This window comes from Mycteria americana, chromosome 10 (genome assembly GCF_035582795.1).
Source record: "Mycteria americana isolate JAX WOST 10 ecotype Jacksonville Zoo and Gardens chromosome 10, USCA_MyAme_1.0, whole genome shotgun sequence".
NCBI lineage: Eukaryota > Metazoa > Chordata > Aves > Ciconiiformes > Ciconiidae > Mycteria > Mycteria americana.
In genome coordinates this window covers 26,014,123-26,035,528 of record NC_134374.1, presented here as the reverse complement: position 1 = coordinate 26,035,528, position 21,406 = coordinate 26,014,123, and the positions used below count along the sequence as shown (strand labels likewise).

Genomic DNA, 21,406 nt, shown 5'->3' with positions numbered 1-21,406 from the left:
ACGAGACTACACTGCCATAGCCCTTCCAGGTAATTTACAGCTGATCAACATGGTGAGAGTGTGAAACCTTTTGGGTGAGCTACTGTAAAGGACTGGTCCTATAAGTGGAGGGCAAAAAAAAGATTTAGAAAAGTTGGACAGCATCCCTAAAAGCATCCATGATCCCTGAAATGATCCCTTCCACCCGCCTACCCACTGCCAAAGGAGCCATTGTACCAGGGATGTAATTAATAAAGAAATACCTTACTGCTTTCCTCCAGCCTCTTACTGGTTTCCTCCCGTTCCCTGCCTGCCTGCGGACCCACGGGGCGGTCGGTGGCGTCCCGCCGGCACAGCCACCCCTGCGGCGCTGGCCCAGCCAGCAGCCTGGCACCAGCTCTCGCTGCTGCACGAGGCAGAGGAAAGCGGAGCCAAGCAGAACATTCCTGGCATGCTGCAAAAGCTCTCTACCGAGCCTAACCTTCGTGTTTTTCCTGGAATTAGGAGTGAAACGGGAAGCCAACACTCGCTCTGGAGGAGCTCTGGAGAGGCGGAGGGCACAACGCAGCGGGAGACCGAAGGCAGCGCACGCCCTGCGGGAGCTGTGCCGGCAAGGGCAGGGGCACAGGCGGACCCACGTGCTCCACGAAGCAAAAACGAAGCTAAAAAATACATCTCGCTTCTTATTCTTTAACATGTCCTTTCACCGCAAAACCAGCTTGTTACCAGCTAAGACATACCCGGCTCCACAGAGCAAACCTGCTGCAGACGGCGGGACGCCTGGAGCGAGCCCAGTGGCACTGGGGCTCCACGACTGCCTGGCACGCGGGAGAGGTTTCGGACGCTGGCATGGGACAACCTCTCCCCCACCCAGCACCTCCCCTTCGGTGCTCAGGGCCCGCGGCGATGGCACTGTGGACCAGACATGGTACAGAGCACGACATCCCAGGGCTCCCAGCTTCCCTCCGGTGGGAAACTTCACACCAAGGTATGTGGTGCCGTTTGGCTGTGATTTAGCGTTTAAACATTGCGACGAGGCAGTAATTACCAGAGCACAGTTCAGACCATCTTACCATCATGGACCTCTCCAGCTCTACCTCTTGGAGCAGCTCTGCAAACTCCTTAAAGGACTCAGCTGTAAGAAAAGAAAAGGCTGGTCAGTGGAGCTCGGATGGGGCTCCGGAGCATGGGACACACGCCGGGGTGCCCGAATCTAGCCCAGCATCGCTGTCTAAGGGCTTGCCAAAAAACAGAGAAGAGGTGGCCCCTTTTGGCAGAAACTGAGTTAGGCAAGGCCATAGGTAAAGGCTGGCCACGAGGGGTATTTATTTACACGCTGCATGGGGCTGCCTGTCCTGCCTGGACGGCTGCCGGCAGTGCCGGAACGGGCCCGGCACCTCTGCCCGAGCTGGGAAGAGCTGCAGGTGCTTTCTAGGATCGAGACAAGTCCGTAAAATGAAAACAGCCCTGAATGACAAAGACTACGTTCAGCGACAAGAAGCACAAAGTCCGTGTACCTACGAAGGAAAGGCAGCAGGTGTAGAAACGGTCACAGACATCGACACCACTCCCCAAAATGTTAAAAATTAAACAAAAAGATCTCATTGATCAGCACTTTTCTTGGAGTCCAACTACAACAAAAGTAATACAAAACCTTTCCTTTAACAAACTGGAACAACAAGGTTTATATAGCCTGGGGAAAAAAGAGACTAGGTAGGAGCAGTTGAGTCTCCCCACACCACCAGGGTGATCACCAAGGGGGAACACTCGGCCCTTCTCCCTGCCCACCGAAGGAGAACACGGGAAGGGGCTGAATTTGTAGCAGGGGAGAAAACCTCTCTCACCAGCAGAGCACTAAGAGCACTGAAAGGAGGAGCACTGCAAAAGCCTCAGTTCTCCGGGAGGCTGTAAGACAAGGCTGGGCAAACCGGCCGACACACACAGCGTGGCTGTGTGCTGAACGCCCGCGGGGAATAAGCCGATTGCCCCAGCGTACCTGGGAATTACCTGGGATTCCCAGGTTCCCTCAGTGCCGCTCATCACCTTCCAGCTGCGGGAGCAGCGCCCTGCTCGGAGCAGCGCTGGGGACGGGTCCTGCGGGCCTCGCGCTCACCCTTGCACTGCCGTGCATGAAGCACAGAACGGCTTGCTTCGTAAAACCCACCGGAGCTCCTGTGCTTGCGGTTCAGACCCTGCACTCCCTGCAAAGCACGCGGAGGCACTTGACCACTGCTGAGCAATTTAAAGACTGTCTGAGAATGAACCAAAGAATCTCGCGAGCACCTGGCTGACCCCAGAGCTCTCGAGCGGGCGGCATCCAGAGCTCCGGCACGCCTGGCTTGCAAGGGTAACACGAGGAAACAAAGCAGTCGTATAGCGAGGCACGTACAGCAACAGCTCATCCCACAGATAAGGGGAGAGGATGATTTGTGCTCTATCTGCAAGCTGAGGGCCCTCTCCCCTCATCCACAGCCGGTACCTTAGGAGAAGTACCTGTCCTTCTGCTAAAACCCAGCCATAATGCTGCTGCACAGCCAGCAAGTAGGAGCTTCCCGTGCTAGAGGATTCACTCTGCAGTTGCTGAGACAGACACAAAAGGGAAAAACCACAGCCTCGTGACACAGTCCCTCAGCTGGCATCATCAAAACATAACCTTCTTGATGAGTCAGTAACTTCTGAGTTCTCTTCCAGAGCGAGGGCTTCAGAGGCCGGCACATGCAATGTCCTAATAGTTTATTACGCTTGACCACAGGGCTGACACGCTGACTTTCACTGTGGTTACTCAGGACGATATGAAATCTGAAGTGTGCACAGACACCGGGAGCCCGAGCCAGGAAAGGAATTATCACGGGGAGAAAGAGAATCCAGCCCTGAACTTACAGGGAAAATGTCAGTGCCTAAAACTTTCACTAGATGTCTGTCTGTCCTGCTCCACAGGAAGAGTCCAGGTACACATTTCCTGGCCGCAGTCGCAGAGCAACCCACTGAATTTGTCCTTGCACCACAAGCACGTGGCTCGGGCTACACCCTGCTGCCAGACCAGCGGTGTCCAGGAGCACCGGGGCGGACCTGCGCTACCGGCCTGGGTCAACGCTTGCAAACCCTCGCAGAGCAGAGCAGGGAGGCTGCCTGCAACCGCTGCCTGCCGAGCCACACCTGGGAACTGCCGGGAGTGACTCAGCTGGCCGCGGCCAGAAGCATGCCAGGAACGTCAGCTGCTTAAAAACAGAGGATTTCAGGTTCCTGTGCCTGGGAGAGAGGAACACGCCGTCTGATTGCATTGCTCCGTTCATCTCTGACGGAGCTGCTGAGTCGGGTCCCGTGCAGGTGACCGGTGGAGGGACCGCAGCCGCTGTGTAACATGGGTGCGTCTGTAATTATTAACGTTCCCGGGGCAAAGCGCTGCTCACGACAGACAACATCAACCCAGCGCCTGTGTCCTGACTCACACTTGCAGCGTTCAAAGCCACCACCTGACGTGCAGGGGTGTCAGCCTGCTCTCTGCCTACATAAAAAGAAAGAAATGCGCCATTAGCTATATTTGCAGATCAAACATGTTCCCTGAAGTACGATAAGAAGTGCTTGTGAATGTTTTGCTTCATTCCCATATCCTGCACATCAAATGAGCTCCTACGCTCCCACGCAGATCTCTGGCATCCTTGCAGGAGATGGAAGCTGCTACGGAGATGTCAACGCCCTGCTGCTGTTTCAGGAATAAGGGAGCCTTGCAAAGCGGCTCAGCCCCAGCAAGCACTGCAGGGTTTGGTGCAGGAGGAGGAACACAGCACGGGCTTTTTCATACAGGGAAACCAGGGAACTCGTCTTGACAAAGCGAAAGAAATATGCCCCAAGAAAAACAGAAGAAGGGAAACGCGCTCGTTTCGCCACGGAGTGTTTTACATTTGCCGTGATCTCTTCTTGCTCTCCTCCGCCCACGATCCCCCCATTCAACCTCTGCCATTTCCAGCGGTCTTCCTTGCCCGCCGAGCGCCGCAGCCCCGCGCACCGGCTCGCCGCCGGTGGGCTCCGCTCCCCTCCCGCGACCAGCGCGCGGAGGCAGGCGGAGAGGCAGCGCAGGGGCACGGGACATCGGCGCTTTGTCCCTTCCAGCCTAGAGGAGGGACGCTCCTTTCCTTGGGCGGCTGTTTGCTTCAGATCCCTCTGCTCCCAGGAGGGGCATTTATAAGGCAATGTTTTCTCCTCCCTTATTCTGATGTGTTTGGAAATTCAGCACCTCTATTGCCATTAGATTTGGAGGCTGACTCATTTCCAGTGCGTTTCACCTAGAGACTTTCCATAAAGGAAATCAGATTTTAAAGGGTAAGCTGCAGTCTGCTTTAAATTGCTTTAAATAAAACAAGCCAAAGAACAGGCCTTACTTCCTTCCCCTTTCAGCGATGGCCGAGAGACCTGACATCAGCAATGTCACACTTGCAGCCACTCTTCAACAACAGCCTGACAAAAGCTTTTTTTTTCTTCTTCTTCTTTTTTTTTCTCCAACCTTCGGCCCCCAGGAGCAGCCTGGCTAACGCCCTGCGCCCCCCGCCTCGGGCAACCCCATCCCCTCAGCCCAGGCAGGTGCCCCCAGGGTTTTGCCCCATGGGCCAGGGTCAGACCCTCGGGGGCTGGAGGACCTCCTCCGTCCCTCCCACCCGCTGCCACCACTGCCACCACCACAGCACCCAGGCCCCTGCACGGGCCGTTCAACAGCGCTAGCTAAGCCAAGAGCAGGACTAATTTGCAAAGCGCTGGGTTTAGGGCACTTAGGCCATTTGTTTTAGCTCCCTGGGTGCAGCTGGCAGCTGTGTAACCTGCACGTTTGCACCGGGCTAGCAGGGACGTAAAACGGCTTCAGGATTGCTAATCCTGAAACAGACGTGCGGGGAGTAGTACGACATGCGTGCCGGAGGCTTCCCTTCCGCGAAGGCAGAGACTGGCGATTATTTGCCATACGACGCATCCAGCGATTCGTTCTTCCCGGCAGTTTGCAGCCTGGTCCCTTTTCAGGGCAGCGCAGGGCAGCTTTGTTTTTGTAACGCATTCTCTGCCGAGCAAAGGCAGCTTTAGGAGCAGCGCCCACCTGGATGGGGAGATACCCCAAAGCTCTGGGCCACGCCTGCTCCCAGTCTACCTGTGGCACTGGGAAGGGACTTGCTGGGAGGCCAGTGCCGTGCCACCATCCTCCCCAGCGCCTGGCAGCACGGAGCAGGGCTGGAGCTGCGGAAAACCTCTGCAAATTATCCGCTGAATTGGGAATGTGAAACTCCACCCGTGAAAGTTCAACTTTGTAAAATACGCTATGGAACCCGGCTCCTGATGCTGTTTAAAACCCGTGAGTGCAGGCAAATTCCTAGAGAAGGAGAGACTCTCTCAGTCACTGAAAGTTTGCATCAAAAAGAGGAAAACTTACCAATATTAATCTCATCATCCGTCAGTGTGTCACCAATAAAGTCGAACTGAAAGGACTGCAAAGTCTGGGAGAATTTCTGTACTGCCGATGAGTAACCTGGAAAAGGACAGAGCAATAAGGCTGTGTATTTTTGCAACTGTTATATACAGGAGCAGCAAGTCTTAGAAATTTAGCCTGAATGGAACAAAAACATAGTGAGGTGGTTAGAAAAATCCACAGGCATCATGAATTTAAGCACTTCAGGAAATGCTGTAACATTAATAACCATTAGAGGCTGCAGAGAGCATTTGTTTTGTTTTGTTTTCTTTTTCTCTCTCAGTGGTGTTGAACATGCTTCTGCAATACTAATGGAGGCACCGAATCGTACAAGCAGCCGATCAATGGCCTCCTGTCCTGCTACGCACAGGAAGAGGCACGGACACGTTTCCCCTCCAGCACAAAACAGGCAGCTTCAAGTGCAGCATTCACCACCGCCGCAGGAACGTTTTCAGAGGAGGAGATACCCCCGGTGCCACGCGGGCATCCGCGCAGCTCCTCGGAGCACGGAGGCTGTCAGACAGGCTTCCCACTGTTCAAAGTAATTTTTTCATTATACGGGAGAAAAATCCGTCGAGTCGGAAAATGAACGTGGGGAAAAAGATAGGACCCAAAATAACTGCCCCTCTTCAGGGGGTCACAGGCACAAACAGGCCCTAAGAGAAGGACGACAGCGCTGCAGCTGAGCGCAGTGAGCCGGGGGGCTCAAGCTGCGCCAGCAGAGCGTCTGCAGATGGCCCTGGGACCCGCTCCTGGCCCGCCGGTGAAAAACCGCTCAGTCCCGAAGCAACGACGCTTCCTGATGGTGCTTGGTAGCTCAGCCCAAATTATTTTTGGACTTTCCAGAGAAGTTTCTAGCCAAAAGGATCCTTTGTGTCCTCGCATCCTGTGCGGCTGCTTCACAGCTTCGTCAGGGGCTCCGCTGTTGCGAAGGTGTCTGCTGACACTGGCAGAGGAGCTGCAGCCGGGACGGGGCGGCGAGGACGCAGCAGACCCAGCGCCAAAATCCCCCGCCCACCTAGCGACAGCTGTGACAGCCCCAGGGAACGCTTCACCGCAGCAGAGACCGAGCCCTTCTCCCGCCGGCAGAGCACAAGAGGGCCACGCGATGGATCCGACAGCCCCGCATCAACCGCACCTTCCTGCACACAGCTACACGCTTTTTGGGGGGTTAGTCTTTCTCCAACAGCAAATACCTGAGATACAAACAGGAGGAGGCTGAACTTCCCTGACCTCAGGGAATAGGATGTAGACAATAAAACAAAAGCAAAGGAATAATTTTATACTTTGATTTATGTTGCTATTTTCCCTAATTTTGGACTCCAGCTATAGGCACAGCCCCAGGCTGGACTCCCCTGGGGGGGTGCACCGGAGACGGCGCTTTCTGAAATTCAGGAAGCGGCAAGCGTGGAAGATGTGAGGGCACCGACGGTAACGCGCACCCAGCTCACACACCCCTGCTTTGCCAAACCCGGGAAAGACTGCCGCGACAGAGCAACGCTGCGTACGTGGGTGGGTTTTTTAATTTGGCTGTTTGTTTAAAAAAATAAGACAAGCACAATCACTTTTGGCATCAGTTGTTAAAATCCGGGGGGAAATAATGGCCAAAAATGAGGCGTGAGTTAGTGAGGACTTGTGTCTGCACAGTATAGGCTATCCCTGCGTTTCTAGCCTTAAGGAAATGGTGATCTGGGGACTCAGTGACAAAAGAACTTATCACCACGGTGGCAAACATGGAGTTTTCCGAAACACTGCTACGAAGGGGAGAGAAAAATTGGAAACCACTGAATTGGACGTTAAGAAAAGAAATCAAGTGGCCCGCGTGGGATCCCGGCAGGTCCCCAGACTGCTCTGCTTTCCCCGTCCCTGGGCCAGGAGCACCCCGGGGCTCCCCGGCCCTCCCCAAGGGCCCCGAGCCACCGCGGCACGTGGGGACAGCCAGGTCCCCAGCCCGGGGAGGAGCTCGGCCTCGAAGCGCACGCAGTCCCCGCTTTCCCCTCAAAAGCCTCGTTCAGCAGTTTCCTCCGACGGTCAAACCTTCGCTCCTGAATGGGCAGATTCAGGCCTGAATGTCGCTATTTAAGCACAGCTGCCGGGGGGCTGGAGCGCGTAAATGGGTGAACTCCAGCACAGAATGATGTCATTGATTTGATGGAAAACCTCAGCAAATAATTCACTCTCAGTCCCCGCAGCGTTCGCTTCAGGCTGGGGCCGGAGGCTCTCATTCAGTTGTCGCTCAGGGGAATCTTTGTTTGTCCTCCTGCAAACCCTCGTCGTCTTCCCCGGACGCTGCTGACGGCCCCCGCCCGGCCGCTCCTCGCCCCTTGACCACGTTTATTAGGGGGTGAACTTCAATCACGCCATCTGAACACCCATCCTGACCCAGCGCCGGGTCCCTGAGCAGCCCCTCCGAAAGGCAGCGGCACCCGAGGCGGCTCATCGCATCCCACCCTCCCGCACCCCGTCCGAGCCCCTCCACGTGCGCTGGCCGGGGTGCAGGCGAGGAGGCACCGGCCAGCTCCGGCTGCGTGCGTCCCCGGGAGCCGGGAGCACGGCTGCACACGCAAATCCCACTCCGGGCGCCCGCGGGGATGGAGGATTCGCGTGCAGCGTTTTTCCATCACGTGTGTCAGCACCGCATTTAGCCCCAGCATCGGAGAAATGGTCCTTGGCAAGCTGCTTGCCTTTTTGGTTTTTATAGAAACAGGGGGTAGAGCAATAGCAGAGAAGGGTTTGAAAAAGCCAAACACAATATATTTTAACCAGAAAAAAAAGAAACAGTATAAGCTGATTTAAGTTACATTTTCCTTTCAAAACGTTGTCTGGCCTGAAAGTTTATTTGCCAGTTTTCTAGCTGAAGGAAATCCAGGTGGACGTGCTATAAACCACATCTTACATTAGCTTAACAGTGAAAAAAAAAATGAGCGCCCCTTAATTAGTTCAGCGCTGTTTGGTTTTGCTTGGGACAAGGAATGTTTTTCATTTTGGGGAGCCATCCTCACCCTCACCTTCAGCAAAGCCGGGTGTAGGAAGCCCTGAGCAGTGACCATGGCCATTCACCCCGACGTGCCACCCCGCTGCCCGGAGCTAACGGCACCTGAAGGCGGACAGCCATCCCCGCCGTCCCACGCCGAGGTGACAGCCGCCGAGGACGCCCCTGGGGTGGCCGGGGCAGCCGGCTGGACCGTGCGCAGACCCCACCGTAGCAAAACAACTGTGGAAGATTTAGGGTTAGGAAAGGAGTGGACAAGACGCAGGGACAGCCAGTGCTGCGAACGCCTGGCGTGGCTCCTGAGGAGCGTTTAATGGAAACCAGACTCCTACGGACCAACGTGACTTGTCCTCGTACACGTACGGAGCCTTGGCTGAACACCAGCTTCTGACAAATCCTATACATACACGCAGGACGGACAGCATCGGGTACTGCTGTGGTATGACGGGTGATGTTATAATGATGGGGTGTTTCTTGGGAAATTAACCCAGGGTGACTCTGGCAGCTGACCCCACCGCAGCGGCGCCCACTGGCACCATGGCCGCCGAGGGAACAGAGGATGCTCGCGCCCGGGGGCTGTGTCCCTGCGGGGGCCAGCAGCCAGGACAGCACCAGGGCCCGATGCAGAGCATCCCCACCCACAGATACTTGTGGAAGTCACCCATTCCCTCGGTGGCACCCGAACGGTGGCGTGGTGACACCGGGGCTGGGGAGAAAGGGATGAGCCACGGCCACAGGAAAGCGGCTCGACAGCAGGAAGGGGCCACTGCGGCCAGCAGCTGGAGCTGGGCAGGAAGAGATCGGCTGTGCGGAAAAACAGGGCTACATCTCCACGCGGGGAGAGATAAGCCCATATTCTCCCTCGTTTTAACAGACACTCGGAAGTTCCCCCCCACCGATACAAACACACAGCTGCCAATGCCCCCCGCTTTGCACACCCGAAGCCTGGCAGCAGGGAGAGGGTGCGGGCGGGAGAGAGGCGGCGGCAGGGTCTGCCCTGCTCATGCAGCGCCGGGAAGGCGTGCGGAGAGCCGGGCCGTGGCTGAGGAAGAACGCTGTGCTTCCAAGCCAGGGATATCACCACAAAGAGCACGCAAAGCCTCACCACCGCCCGACGGCCCCAAAGGACCCTGCCTGCTCTTGGTACGGCTCAGCCCGTTTCCCTGGAAATGCACCAAAATGAATTCGATCAGGAATCCTCTAGGACTCCTCTTCCTTAATAGTGCTCAGTAAGCGATGCCAGCTTCCACAGTTTGCAGTCACAATAATTTACTCTTCTAGTAAAAATAAAGTCCCATCTCTCTGCACAGAATAACCCCAGCCAAGCTGCGCCTGGCCGGAGGGAGGGAAGGAGTGCCAGCTACAGCGCACGACTCTTAGGAGGTACACAAAGAACTTTCTGGTTGTATTTATGTATATATAAACACATCTCCAGAAACTGCAGCTATTGAAGGATGTGCCCCACAGCTCAGCAACGACCTAGTGGGGATTCTCATTTCAACCTTTCACAGCCACCACAGGTAACCAAAGACTACAAACAAAAAAAACCTTTGCAAAAGCCACCGGCCTCTGAAAAAGCACGGATTACAACCAGGAGCCCTAAAACAGGTTGTGGTGCTGCTTCCCCCCCCCCAGCGCTTAGAATTTAAAATAGAAGGAAACCATTGCCGCAGGACAGACCCCTCGGGGGGATGCAGCCCCGGGCACACCTCGCACTGCCAGCGGGAAGAGTAGATGGGGCTGCAGAACGGAGCACGGCGGTGCTGCTCGAGGGTCTGCGATGCTCGAGATGTCACAGATGCACGTCTTCAATGAGCTTTGCACTCCTCAGAGGAGGGTCACACCTATCTGAGTTTCTGTCGGTGTGATTGCAATGGTCCTCTCTTGTCAAGAGAGGAAAGCACAACCCTGAGTACACGGGAACAGAAGTGCCAGTGCCCACCCGCTGGCGACAGCTACAGGGACCACCAGGATCTCCGTGCACCGGAGAAGGAGGGCTGTGCTCGGAGTGCCTCATCTAACACCGCAGGAACACAACGTGACGCCGGGCGTAACAGAGATGCAGAGAGAAAGCAGCAAGATTTTCAGAAATAAACACTTTAAAAAACAACAAAACCCCTCCTACTGTGTAGAAGAGCAGGCGCAGAGCATAGACTTCACATCTGCCAGGACCAGACTGCCAGTACCCTCACACAGGTCATTCGTACCTAAATATCCCCTCACTGACCCGATTATTTTACATCTGTTAGCCGTGCAGCAGTTGGTAAAGCCAGGACCGCCTCTGCTTCTCCCTAGGACGCAGCCAGGGGAGAATCGCCGCTCCTCCAGGAGCCCCGGGGCCGAACGGGCAGCGGGCTCAGCAGGTCTTTGGCTAATCCCCAGTCCCGCTCTGCTCCCTGAATATCGCACTGCAAATTAAGGAGAAAAAAACCCAACCAAACAAACAACAAAAAACCCCCACACCTCATCACCATGGCAATCATCGGCCAGTGACATTTCTAGAGGAAACGCAGTGTTTAATTTGACTCCAACCGAGCGCAGACACAGCGAGGCACGGACAGCTGAACCGGGATGGGGCTACAGCGTCCCCGTCCTGTCCCCGGGAAGGGGACGGGATGCCCCTGCCCACGCTGGAAGGCGAGAAGCAACTTTAACTGGTCTCCCTGCCTGCGCGGATGCCTGGGCAGTTAGGGGAAGAGCAGCCAGCAGAGACTACCGTGGGGAACAAGCCGCTCCTAAGCGTCCGCGCCTGCCAGGCCCACAGACCGCAGCGCGGAGGTGTCCTGCACGGAGCAACTTCCCGACGGCTTCAGCAATCCATACAGAAAACCCAAAATGATTTTGAGCTATGGCAATGCAAATAAACAGATGGAACGTAAGGAGGAGCTCCATTTTTGTATTTTGCTTTCCTCCAACTTGAAAACAGAAATATCAAAACCAGCCACACACTTTTTTTTTTTTTCCTCTCAAATAAGCAGACAAACAAAAGACAATAAAAGTTCATTCTGTATTTAAATAAGAGCATTTTAAGCCAAGGAAAACTTTTAGGGTTAGGAACTGAACTCTGGAAATCCAGTTTTTCAGGGGAATGTTGCAAGACCCTGATGCACAGCAGCTGAGGATGCACCTAAATTTCTTCCCAATGCTTGGTCACTATGGAACATCTTCTACTTCCTCATGGAGAGCTGAGCAACGGGACATGCAGAACACGAGAAATACCATTTTTCCTCCAGCACGCAAGAGAGGGCTGCGATCCCTGAAGGGAAAAGAATGTGCCCATTGTTACCAACTCCCACTGAAGAATTTCCCAGGGAGTTGCATCATGAAGGAGACGCAGTTCATCCACGCTGCCACCCGGAGATGGGGTTCTGGACGCGGCACCCGACCCGCCGCTTCCAGGGGATTCTCTGTACTTGCAGCAAAGCTTTACGAGCCAACACACAAAGTGTTTGGTCAAGGGGCCGCATTCTGCTCGGAGCTGTTCTATTTACACAGCATGTACTAACTGCACGAAGTCCCCTAACATTGTCCCACCAAAATAGCTCAACTCCGAATTCAGGGCAGTTACCCTGACTGAGCACAGATGTGCCCTTAGGAACACGGGTAATGAGTCCTGACTCACGGAACACTACACTCCTAAATACTCTACAGCTGCTCGAACACAAAAACATGTTGATTTTTTCAGATGCGGGAAAAAAAATAATCTTCCGGTCAGCCTTCTAGGTAGTCCCAAATCTCCACAAGCATCTTGCGAGAAAAGCAGCACTCCTCTTACTCCATAAACGAGAGATGCTTACCATTAGGTAGTTAAAAAACGGCCCAGTACAGCGCAGACACTGCTCTGCGTTAGCCCACAGCAAGTTCTTCGCGAGGGCCCGAAGGCTTTCTGGATGCCGTGGGGATTCAGAAATACCGACACGTTTCACAAAGGCCGTTTTTCACACACTGACATGGGTTTTCCACTTGCCAGCTGTAAATGGCTAGCGTGAACTTCTAAAAATAACTTGCTATATTTAGCTGCGCTTTACAAATCTCTTGCAAAGGAATTTACTGAATGTCTAATACTTCTGTTACATAGTTATCTCTTCTAACCAGTCCTTTATCGACCGAGTCTTTTATAAACTGCCACCTCACTATCGCAGTCGGGCTAGCACAGGCTCCGGGGAGAAGAGCAGGGCTGCGGTTCAAGCACAAATACACTTTTCAGTAACTCTCCCTACCTGGTGGCCTTTTGCTTTGCAAGCTGGTTATCTGCCCTCTGTACCATTACCTAAACTTAGGCATCACCCTCCCACTTTTCCCCCGCTTAGTTTCTGTTTCCTGTCCTAAACCTAATTTTTCATTCTCATAAATTCTCCTCCTTGCCCAGGCAGCCTTGTGGTAAGTGCACAAACTTGCTCGACAGGCTTATTTTCTTTATTTACTGTTTAATTAAAAAAAAAGACCAACACAGCAATTCTTCACGCTTATCATATATTCCTTATGCTTGTCTTATCTCCCTTATTGACTGACGGAAACCTGCTATACCGTACCTGTCACCCTTCAGAAAAGCTGGCAAGCCCCACTGCGCCGGATCGAAGATCAAGGCAGCGAAACGCACCGAGAGGCTTTTCTGGCTGCCACGAGCAGGAGACTGAAGGCTTCCTCCCCAGCAGCTCAGAAGTTAGGCATTGTATCGGCTCGAAACACAAAACAAAACGCAAGCAAGCAAGGTTGGAAGGACAACAAAGTTTTGGGGTATATTGGTTTGTTTTAGAGAAAACTGGAAGCGAGTGACGTGGGTTGCAGCTTCTGGGGAGAGTGATGCCCGTGTGCTGCGCTCTTCCCCTACCTCTGATTAAGCGAACACAATTATCCAGCGTAGCTTTTCTTCCCTAGACCTTCATAGTGACAGATGCTGTTGATCAGCACGACAAGCACGCAGCAAAGCCACATTTTAAAGCAAAGACAAGGAGCAGGCCATTCTCCCAGTGACACCCACCGGCTTGCGGTCGTTTCCCAGAGAGCGGCACTTGAGCCTGTACTTTTAATGTTTTTATAAAGGACAGTGTACAGACTCATTTGTTTTTAATGATTTTTGCTTCTGAAATGCCAGGACAGCCATGATCTTAAGTGCCCACGCAGCACAGGACCCTTCAGCACAGCCTCCTGCCCGGCCCGGCCGGGACAGCACGCACACGGATACCTGCAACGGCAGCACGGCAAAACTACCACCGGCATCAGCACTGCACCTAACGCTCCTCGAGAGGTGCGAAAGGTGAAACTACACTTTGAACGCTTGCGCTCCTCAAAGGACAATTTTTCACCTCTGGCATTTTTCTGGCCTTTCAAACCGATCCCGCAGCCCTGCAAAGCTGGAGGAGTTCCTTCAGCGAAACTGGAAAAAGACACGCGGCAGACAGCCCAGAACACGTGGCTAACTGAAATGGAAGTTAAAAAAAAGATTAGCAGCCTTAGAAATCAGCAAAAGTGTTGAAATGCGCATTAAGAAATACTACCGCTAAAATTTATCTCAATCATATATGTCATGACATCCATCCAGTGTGTCAGAGGGGAAATGACCAAGTTTTCTCCGTTAATTTTAACCCCAGCTTTACAGACAAGTTGGATTAGGAAGAGCTCCCACCGCCCCAGAAAACCAAAGGGGCTGGCGAACACCCCTCTGCCGGCAGCGCGGCTGCAGTCAGCCCGTCTCGTACGTTATTTCACCCCAAACTCTCCCAACAGGAATTCCTTCGTTCGCGATTCAGCTCCCGGCAAAGCCTGACCACTTAGGGAATTACCATTTTTTGTACTCCAGTTGAGTTAAGGCGATGCGGAGGAAAACACGCTTCATGAAGACCACCTGACCACAGCACCCAAGGGTGCCAGGAAGCGACGCCTGCGAGCACCGTGCTCGGCACGGCTCCAGGGCAGGGCTGACGCAGCCCGCGGTCGAGCTCTGCGCCTCGCTGATACAAATGAGCGCCACACAGCACGTTTCCAGTGTAAGACTCAGTTTAATCACTCGGACAAGCTCCGACAGGAGTAACTATTTTTTGTGCAAATGCTCAAAGGGTCGCAGATGCAGAGAAGACTTCACCGAGGAGGAAACACCTCCTCGCTGCAACCCTTTGGTCCACCACGGACCAACACCCAACCGCGGGGGCTGGCTGCCGCGACGCCTGCGTGAATTTCAGACCACCCGCTGTCCAAATCCAACCGTCACTACAGCAGTGAACCGCTCCGCACCGCCCTGGAGCGTAGGAAACTCGAGCGAACGAAGGAGAGCCTGCTGAGAGCCGTAGCACGAGGGGAACGCTGCCCGGCTCCCCAGCTCCGCAGAGGAAGGCGGTGCCGGCGTTCCTGTGCTGGGGCGGTCAGCAGCTCCCAAACCTGTTAGGGGAGGGCTCCAAGGGCGGCAGCACACGGCTGCTTTCCTGCAAACTTCAAACGCAGAGGCTGCCGGACGCCTGCCCCTTGCAGCAGAGCACGCGAGGCTGCCGACGGGCGCAGGGACGGCGGTGCCAGGTGGGCCGTGGCTGCGGCAGCTGGGCGTCACTGCGGGGACCGGGGCTGTAATTCAAGCAGGCGGCCAGATGGAAGCAGGGTGAGGCTAGCAGGTGGCCCCGTCTGCTGCACCTATTTACGTACCTATCCGTGGAGCCCAGTCGCCTTCTCTAACAGCCTTCCCCAACCCTGGGGACAGAGCCTAGGGATGTTGAATAAAGGCCAGACTCTCTGAAAACTAAAAAAACCCCAAAAGCTGAGCCATGAAAAGCAAATGAATTTTCTTCTCCCTTGGGAGGAGCGAGCTGTCGAGGAGGGGCTGCGCAGCCCACCTCCCGGGGGCATCAGGAGAACCTCGTGCAACGCGGCTGGTCAGCAAGGACAGGGCAGAGCTGCACAAATCCTTGCGGCACTTCAGGCCGCCCGGAGCTCCCCGGCTCCGAGAGCAGCCGAGCAAGCTTTTGGCACGGCTGCTTTGGCGTAAGCGGCAGGAGAGGGTGTGCTCCAAGAGCTGCGGCTCCCTGCTGTACAAGCAGTACGAACACAGGGAAAACAAACACGAAAACAACAGACTCTTATCCGGGGCAGAGCATTAGCAATCCCCACAGAGATATCTTATGATCTGCAGAGCCATCAGATGCATCTCATTTCGGCTTTCCAGCAGCCACCCTTCCCAGGCAGGGGCAAGGCGAGCGAAAACCAAGCGCTTTTGCAGGCGGCTTCAGCGAGCGAGCGGAGCCAGCGGCTCGCTCCCCCGGCACGCGATGATTTCAGAGTTTCCTTCGATAAGGGCACAGAGAGGGCCAGGCCGGAGGCCAGATGAGTCACACGCAGCACAAGGGGAAGACTCGCGAGCAGCTTACGAGCGATCTGAAGCAGTGCAGTGCGGGGAGGGACGCGCATCCCTCCTGCTCCAGGGCTGGCAGCCGCTGCCAGCGCGGACACGGCCCGTCCCACGCCAGCCGGCACTGCCCGGGAGCGTTCCCGGGCACCTTCGCCCGACCAGCACCGGGACGGCCCGGACCCACCCGCCCTGCGGACCACCGTTAGGTGGGCTTCGCCGAGAGCTACCCCACCTCTGGGCACCTCTGCAAGCCCCACGTCCCACGAGGACTCGGGGGTCTGGCTCTGTGCCTTTGCCACAGAGGGTCCTCTGACACCCTGCAGGTCCCCACTTCATCATTTGATGGCACAGGAACAGGTCATGTCCCTTGTTCTCCATTTTCACAGCTACGAGGTTTAGTAAGATTAATAAAATTACTCTTCTTTTAAAAATATCTAGCCTCAGAACTTCATAATCAGTCTTGGCTGGAGGAACAGGATAAAAAAAGGAGAGAGAACAGACTGCAGACAGCAACCTCAATTCTGGGCTTTACTTATATTTATAAAGTTTATCTCAGGCTATTCAGCCGCTCTTATCGTCATTTGAACAACTCGTGACTGCACATTCACCTGCATGGAGAATTCGGTGACAAGAAAGGACACCAGCCACAACACGCAGTGTTTGATCGTGCCCCAGAAAGGAAAAGCTAGCACGACCGAGCAGATCGCCGCTCCCGAAGAAGCTCAGCCGACAGCGGAGAGGAGTCTGCAAGGCAAAACAAAAGCCAATGTGGAAAAGTCCACCATCACCAAAACAAAAATGAAAACTTTCCAAAAGCTTTTTTCTTCATACGTATCAGAAACTCAACTAGAAGTTTTACACGGTTTGAAACATTTGCTTAACGCTTAGTAAGAAGAATAACTGCTGCCTGCTGTATTTCATCTGCAGTTTCAAAGGAGCTTTCATTTCGGTGTGTTCAACATCTGTAAAATAGCACCGCTTGTTCGCAGGACAGAAGTTTGTCCTTTTGCTCTATAAACCTCACAGTTCTTCAAACTGCGCAGAAACTCTGCGCTTCTGAAAGCCAGTGCTGAGGGCCACCGCTCCCGGCAGCGAAGGCACCGCTTCGGCAGCGCTGCAGCCCGGCACCCACGGCACGCTCTCGCCCCTTTCCCCCTCGGGGAACGGGCCGTCTTGGCACGTCAGCTCCTCCTTGCAGACCGGATCCACAGTTGTGGGCGAACACAGGACACCACGTCTGTATTTACCAGTGTGCTACCAACAGAATTAATAAATAAAATATTCCAAAAATTTCTCAAGAAAAAAGCCAGAAAAGCTGAGTCTTTGCACGGTGACTCAAGAGGAAAGTCTTTGGTCAGCAGCAGCGCTGCTGCGAGCCCGTGGGCTGTCAGACACATTACAAAACATGGATAACACCCACATCCTCCCAGGGAAGGAGCCAGGAAAGGCAACAGAGGATGGATGAAAAGCTCTTCTGCATGTCTCATGCATAGCAGAAGAAAAAATGTACTTAAACACGTGAAAATGACTTAACCTCTTGCCCCGGCCCTTTGTGCCGACATATGCGGGCGAGTTATTGGGAAGCGTACCAGGGCTGATCAGGCTGGAAAAAGCGATCACAAAATATTGCGCATTGGTCTGTTCTGAGCTGGCCCAGGGCTGGTCCGCAGCCCGTCCACCAGCCCCTGCGCTGGCAGGGAGAGGCCTGGCGCGTGGCGCTGCCGCGGCAGGGATGGGAAGCGACCCCAGCCAATATTCCTGCCCTGGGCTTCCCATCAGCAAACCGAGCCCTGGGCTCCCCTTGTGCGGGTGACAAGGACATGGATGGAGCAGCTGTAATCAGCAGAAGCCAGCAGTTCCCGGGGAGGAGGCCGGGGTCCCCACCGACTCAGTTCGGGGGGCAGACCTGGCTCCCAGGGCCAGCAGAGGCAGGGAGGGGAGCGAGGCTGCCTCGGGACTCCCTGCGCCCACGGAGCCCGGCACCGCGCAGCTCCCATGGGAGCCACGTGCAGCCACGCCGCCCTGCCGCTGAGCCCGGCGTGTCAGCCACACGGCAAAGCAAACACGCTGGTGCCAACGTGCAGGGCGAGCAGGTTGCTTCAGCCTGGAGCAAAATCTAACAAACACACATCAACGAACCCCGAAACAAGGGGTAAGATGTGCCTCGCAACTGGAGTAGGCAGATACCATGCATGCTCCTCATCTTTCCTGCCTGCATCTGAAGATACGGCATTGGCGGCTGGGAGGAGGGTTGGCTTTTTGGAAGGGTTTTTTGTTCTTTTTTTTTTGCTATTGTTTTTTAGTTTCTGGTTAAAGCATGTCTGTTTTAGATTTGCACCAACTTGGGGCCCTAGATTCTGTGCACAGTGCGTACAGCCCAGGAAAATGAGCTGCTTCATCTGCCGGCTGCAAAGAGACTCCCCTCTTCCTACCTGTCCTGAGGACGCCCCGCAGAGCACGGATGCTCGCCAAGGAGAGCAGCGCCGGCGGCACGCGAGCTCAAGTCCAGTGCGTTGGCATACAGACACAGAAACTTTTTTTGCAAGTTGAGCATTGCTTTGGAGCTGCTGCAGGGGACAGGGAATTTGAACTCCCACTGCACTCGGAGGCAGAGACGCGAGCCCATAGAGGAAGAAAAGGTGATGTGATTTTTTTCAGTGGAAGGCATCACATTTGGTGGATAAGGTTATTCACATCCTATTAGGTCAATGATGCCAGAGTACTTCCAGTATCACTTCTGTAAATGGTATTGTGTGTTACCAGTACTGCAAAATACTGTGGTCTCTCCCACATACAGATACACACACACTTTTTATCTACTCCAGGCCTCCCAAGGGCTCTGTGTGAAGAGCTTCCAGGTGTTCCTACTATCACCTTTGCCATAAGATGGTGCAAACCACAACCCGCAGTGCTGTAGCACAGTGATACTCAGGAGCACGTAGGTCTCTGAATCCTTAAGACAACATTTTCGTTCTATTACTGCATGCTTCTCTTTTGCAGAGGATCCTGGTTCCTGGCTAAATTAGCATGTCCTCCATGTCTTTAACTTACTGAGTGTAATTGCTCTAGGTCTAGGAGGCGTCTAGGTCCACACAACATCACCCTAAAGCAATTCATTGTTTTTAAGCTGGATATAGGTCTGATGTCTCCACAGGCAACTAGAGCTGAGGATTTAGGAGAAAATTTTAAAAGTTATCAGCAGTAACTGGAGCCCTTACTGGATGAAACCCCCAGTGAGGACAGAGAAGACCAGCAAGGAGTGGACAAGTACAAGGAGAATACATTATTGCTAGAGGGGAGTGATGTATTTTCCAGCAAGCCATTTTTCCCCTGCGAAAGTCCAGAAACAGCTTAACACTAGCTGCTATGGCGTAATGTGCTCCGGGAGAAAGGGGGAAGGTGTCCCTGCAGCAGTGAGCCATCCCCTTCTGGAGAGTCAGCCCAAGGCAGCTCCCCCCAGTGCCACCAGCACGGCTGGAAAATCAGGTCCACAGCGAAACAAAAGACTTCAGTGATGCTTCAGTGGGAAAGCGTCAGGGAACAAGCAACGGATCTGCGTCTGTGCTTCTTCTCCACGATGCTTTCCCCAACCTCCTTCATTTGGAAGGTGAGCGAGGGGCAGCGGGGCCGATACCCGGCTGAACTCAGCCCCGCTCCAGGCAGGAGCATTCAGTCGCTTGCTCCGTCTGCAGCTCCGGGTTCCCCGTAGCGCTCTGCAGCCAAGCAAGATGCTGAGAAAACAGCCAAGAAGCCACTTTTATTTTTTCCTGTTAACACACCCCAAACTGGTGTATCAACGAGCATCATATCCAAATGCAGGGACAGCAGACCAGCCAAGCTAACGAGACCACCGAGATCGTATTCAGCAGATCATACCCAGCCAGGGCCAATTCTTTGTTTTGAGAGCCGTGCCTACCGGTACGGGGTCAGACCCCGCATCTGTTCAAGTCAAGGCTCGGGTACGGACTGTTGCTGGGGCACAGCACCAGGAGAGGGCAAGGATACAACCGGAGGGGAAGGAAGAGGACAGACCAATTTTCAAGAAGTCAGACCCACTCCGCAGCAGCTGCATTACCGACCCGGGGCTCACGCCTTCACACTCGCCCAGCCCCTGGCATCGGAGAAACTGCTCATACAAGTCTTGTTTGGACTCCAGATTCCCCGGGGTATACTGGGCAGTTTAACGAGCGGCTTTCCATGAGACAGAAGGCCTCTGTGTATCCACACGGACGATTTCTGTGCACATCTTCATTATCGTGCCATATGCTGGCTCACAACTAAGCTGTCTTTGTGGGACAGGATATTTTTAATGCCAACGCCTCGATGCCAAGCCCTGCCAGGAGTACAGAGCTAATGTTTGCCTGGAGAGCCGCAGCCTTTCCTGCACCAGCAGAAGGGCATGCGTGGGACAGACTCCTTCCTCTTCCCCCTTTTCCAGAGCAGCTTTAGGTTTGTTCGGACATAGGCAAAACCCGGTATCTGGCTCTAAGACACTGTACTAACAGACTCAAGCCTTTGTCTCTACAGACTTTGCATGAACCAGCACACAGGGTTTCTGCAGGAACCGGGCAGACAGGCGCTGCTGTAATCTCATTAAAATACCATGTTCTGTCGCCACTCTGCTTTCTACGCTCCAAAGCGTTAAACCCTCAAGCACCACCTCTAACAACAGCACAGAAACTTGTCGAGAACAGGTTTGCCATGCTGGGGACCGCAGAGTCCCCGGAGCAAGGTCCCCCACACAGCGCCGCAGCACCAGACCTGCGGGGAAGAGGATGACGGTGGGACCTTCCCTGGGTCCCCCGTTCTCCCCCATTTTAGGGGAAAAGCCCACCCAGTCCCTTTTGTTACAGACTGTCATGTGCTTCACAGGCGTAGACGCCTCTACACGTTCCTTTATAATCTTATCCTTCCATGATAAAACACTCGCACTGCCTCGGGAGGCTGGTTAACTGACATGCAAAGTCAGAAGCAATCTGCAAAGCTTTTTGCAGTACAGAAAGCAAGTTCAAAACCACGTATGCAACATTTGCATGAGAACTCAAAGCTCTTCCAGCTTCAAAGGACAGTTCGCACCATTGCAGCACTCGTACATTAATAAAAAGAGCCTCAACCTGACATTTCTCAAACTCCATTTCATATATAATTGCGAGAGAAGATCAAAGACCAGGGGAAATAGATGGTTTTGCATTACCACACACACAGCAGAGTGCAGCGAGCAGGAGAGATTCCAAAAACCCGACATACTGAGCCACAGAAAGAAAATGATGCAAAGAAGCCATTCTTACAACAACTATGGTGCTACACAGTCACCTATTTCTGACTTCCTTGCTTGTGCCCTCAAGCACGCTGCCGGCAGGGAGTCTTGTCTGCGACACCAGTGCTGCCCACCACGGCGTGGGGCTGCGAGCTCCGGGACACAACCAAGCTGCTGCCAGGGACGGACCCGCGGTGCCCATGCCGAGCCCTGGCCAGCCCGAGGGGACGGACACCACCCGAGGGGACGGATGGACGCCAGCCCGGCACACTCTGAGCAAGGCGGACCTTGCAGTTTCCGCGGGGGCCGGCGAGGAGTGCCGAGCTCGGCTTTTGGGGGCGAGCAAAGCAGCCCCGGAGCAGCGCTGGCCTACGGAGCGCCGAGGAACCGTGCCGCAGG

The 21,406-nt window shown here is 54.3% G+C and overlaps 2 protein-coding genes across 7 annotated transcripts in view; both read right to left on the bottom strand.

The window, feature by feature from the left end:
- Positions 1-21,406, bottom strand: part of EDA2R (ectodysplasin A2 receptor) — a 311,154-nt gene that overhangs the window by 239,767 nt on the left and 49,981 nt on the right. The gene's annotated exons all lie outside the window — the stretch shown is intronic.
- OPHN1 (oligophrenin 1) overlaps positions 1-21,406 on the bottom strand; it is a 69,263-nt gene that overhangs the window by 42,748 nt on the left and 5,109 nt on the right. For 2 of the 6 annotated variants that reach the window (XM_075513277.1, XM_075513278.1), the window contains exons 2-4: positions 6,444-6,621; positions 5,390-5,485; positions 1,053-1,114 (exon numbers count right to left, since the gene is read on the bottom strand). In XM_075513277.1, the coding sequence (XP_075369392.1) occupies positions 1,053-1,114; positions 5,390-5,485; positions 6,444-6,621 (336 nt within the window). Of the gene's footprint in view, positions 1-1,052; positions 1,115-5,389; positions 5,486-6,443; positions 6,622-21,406 lie in introns of those variants that run through there. The other 4 variants (XM_075513282.1, XM_075513280.1, XM_075513279.1 and 1 more) reach the window with 3 other exon arrangements.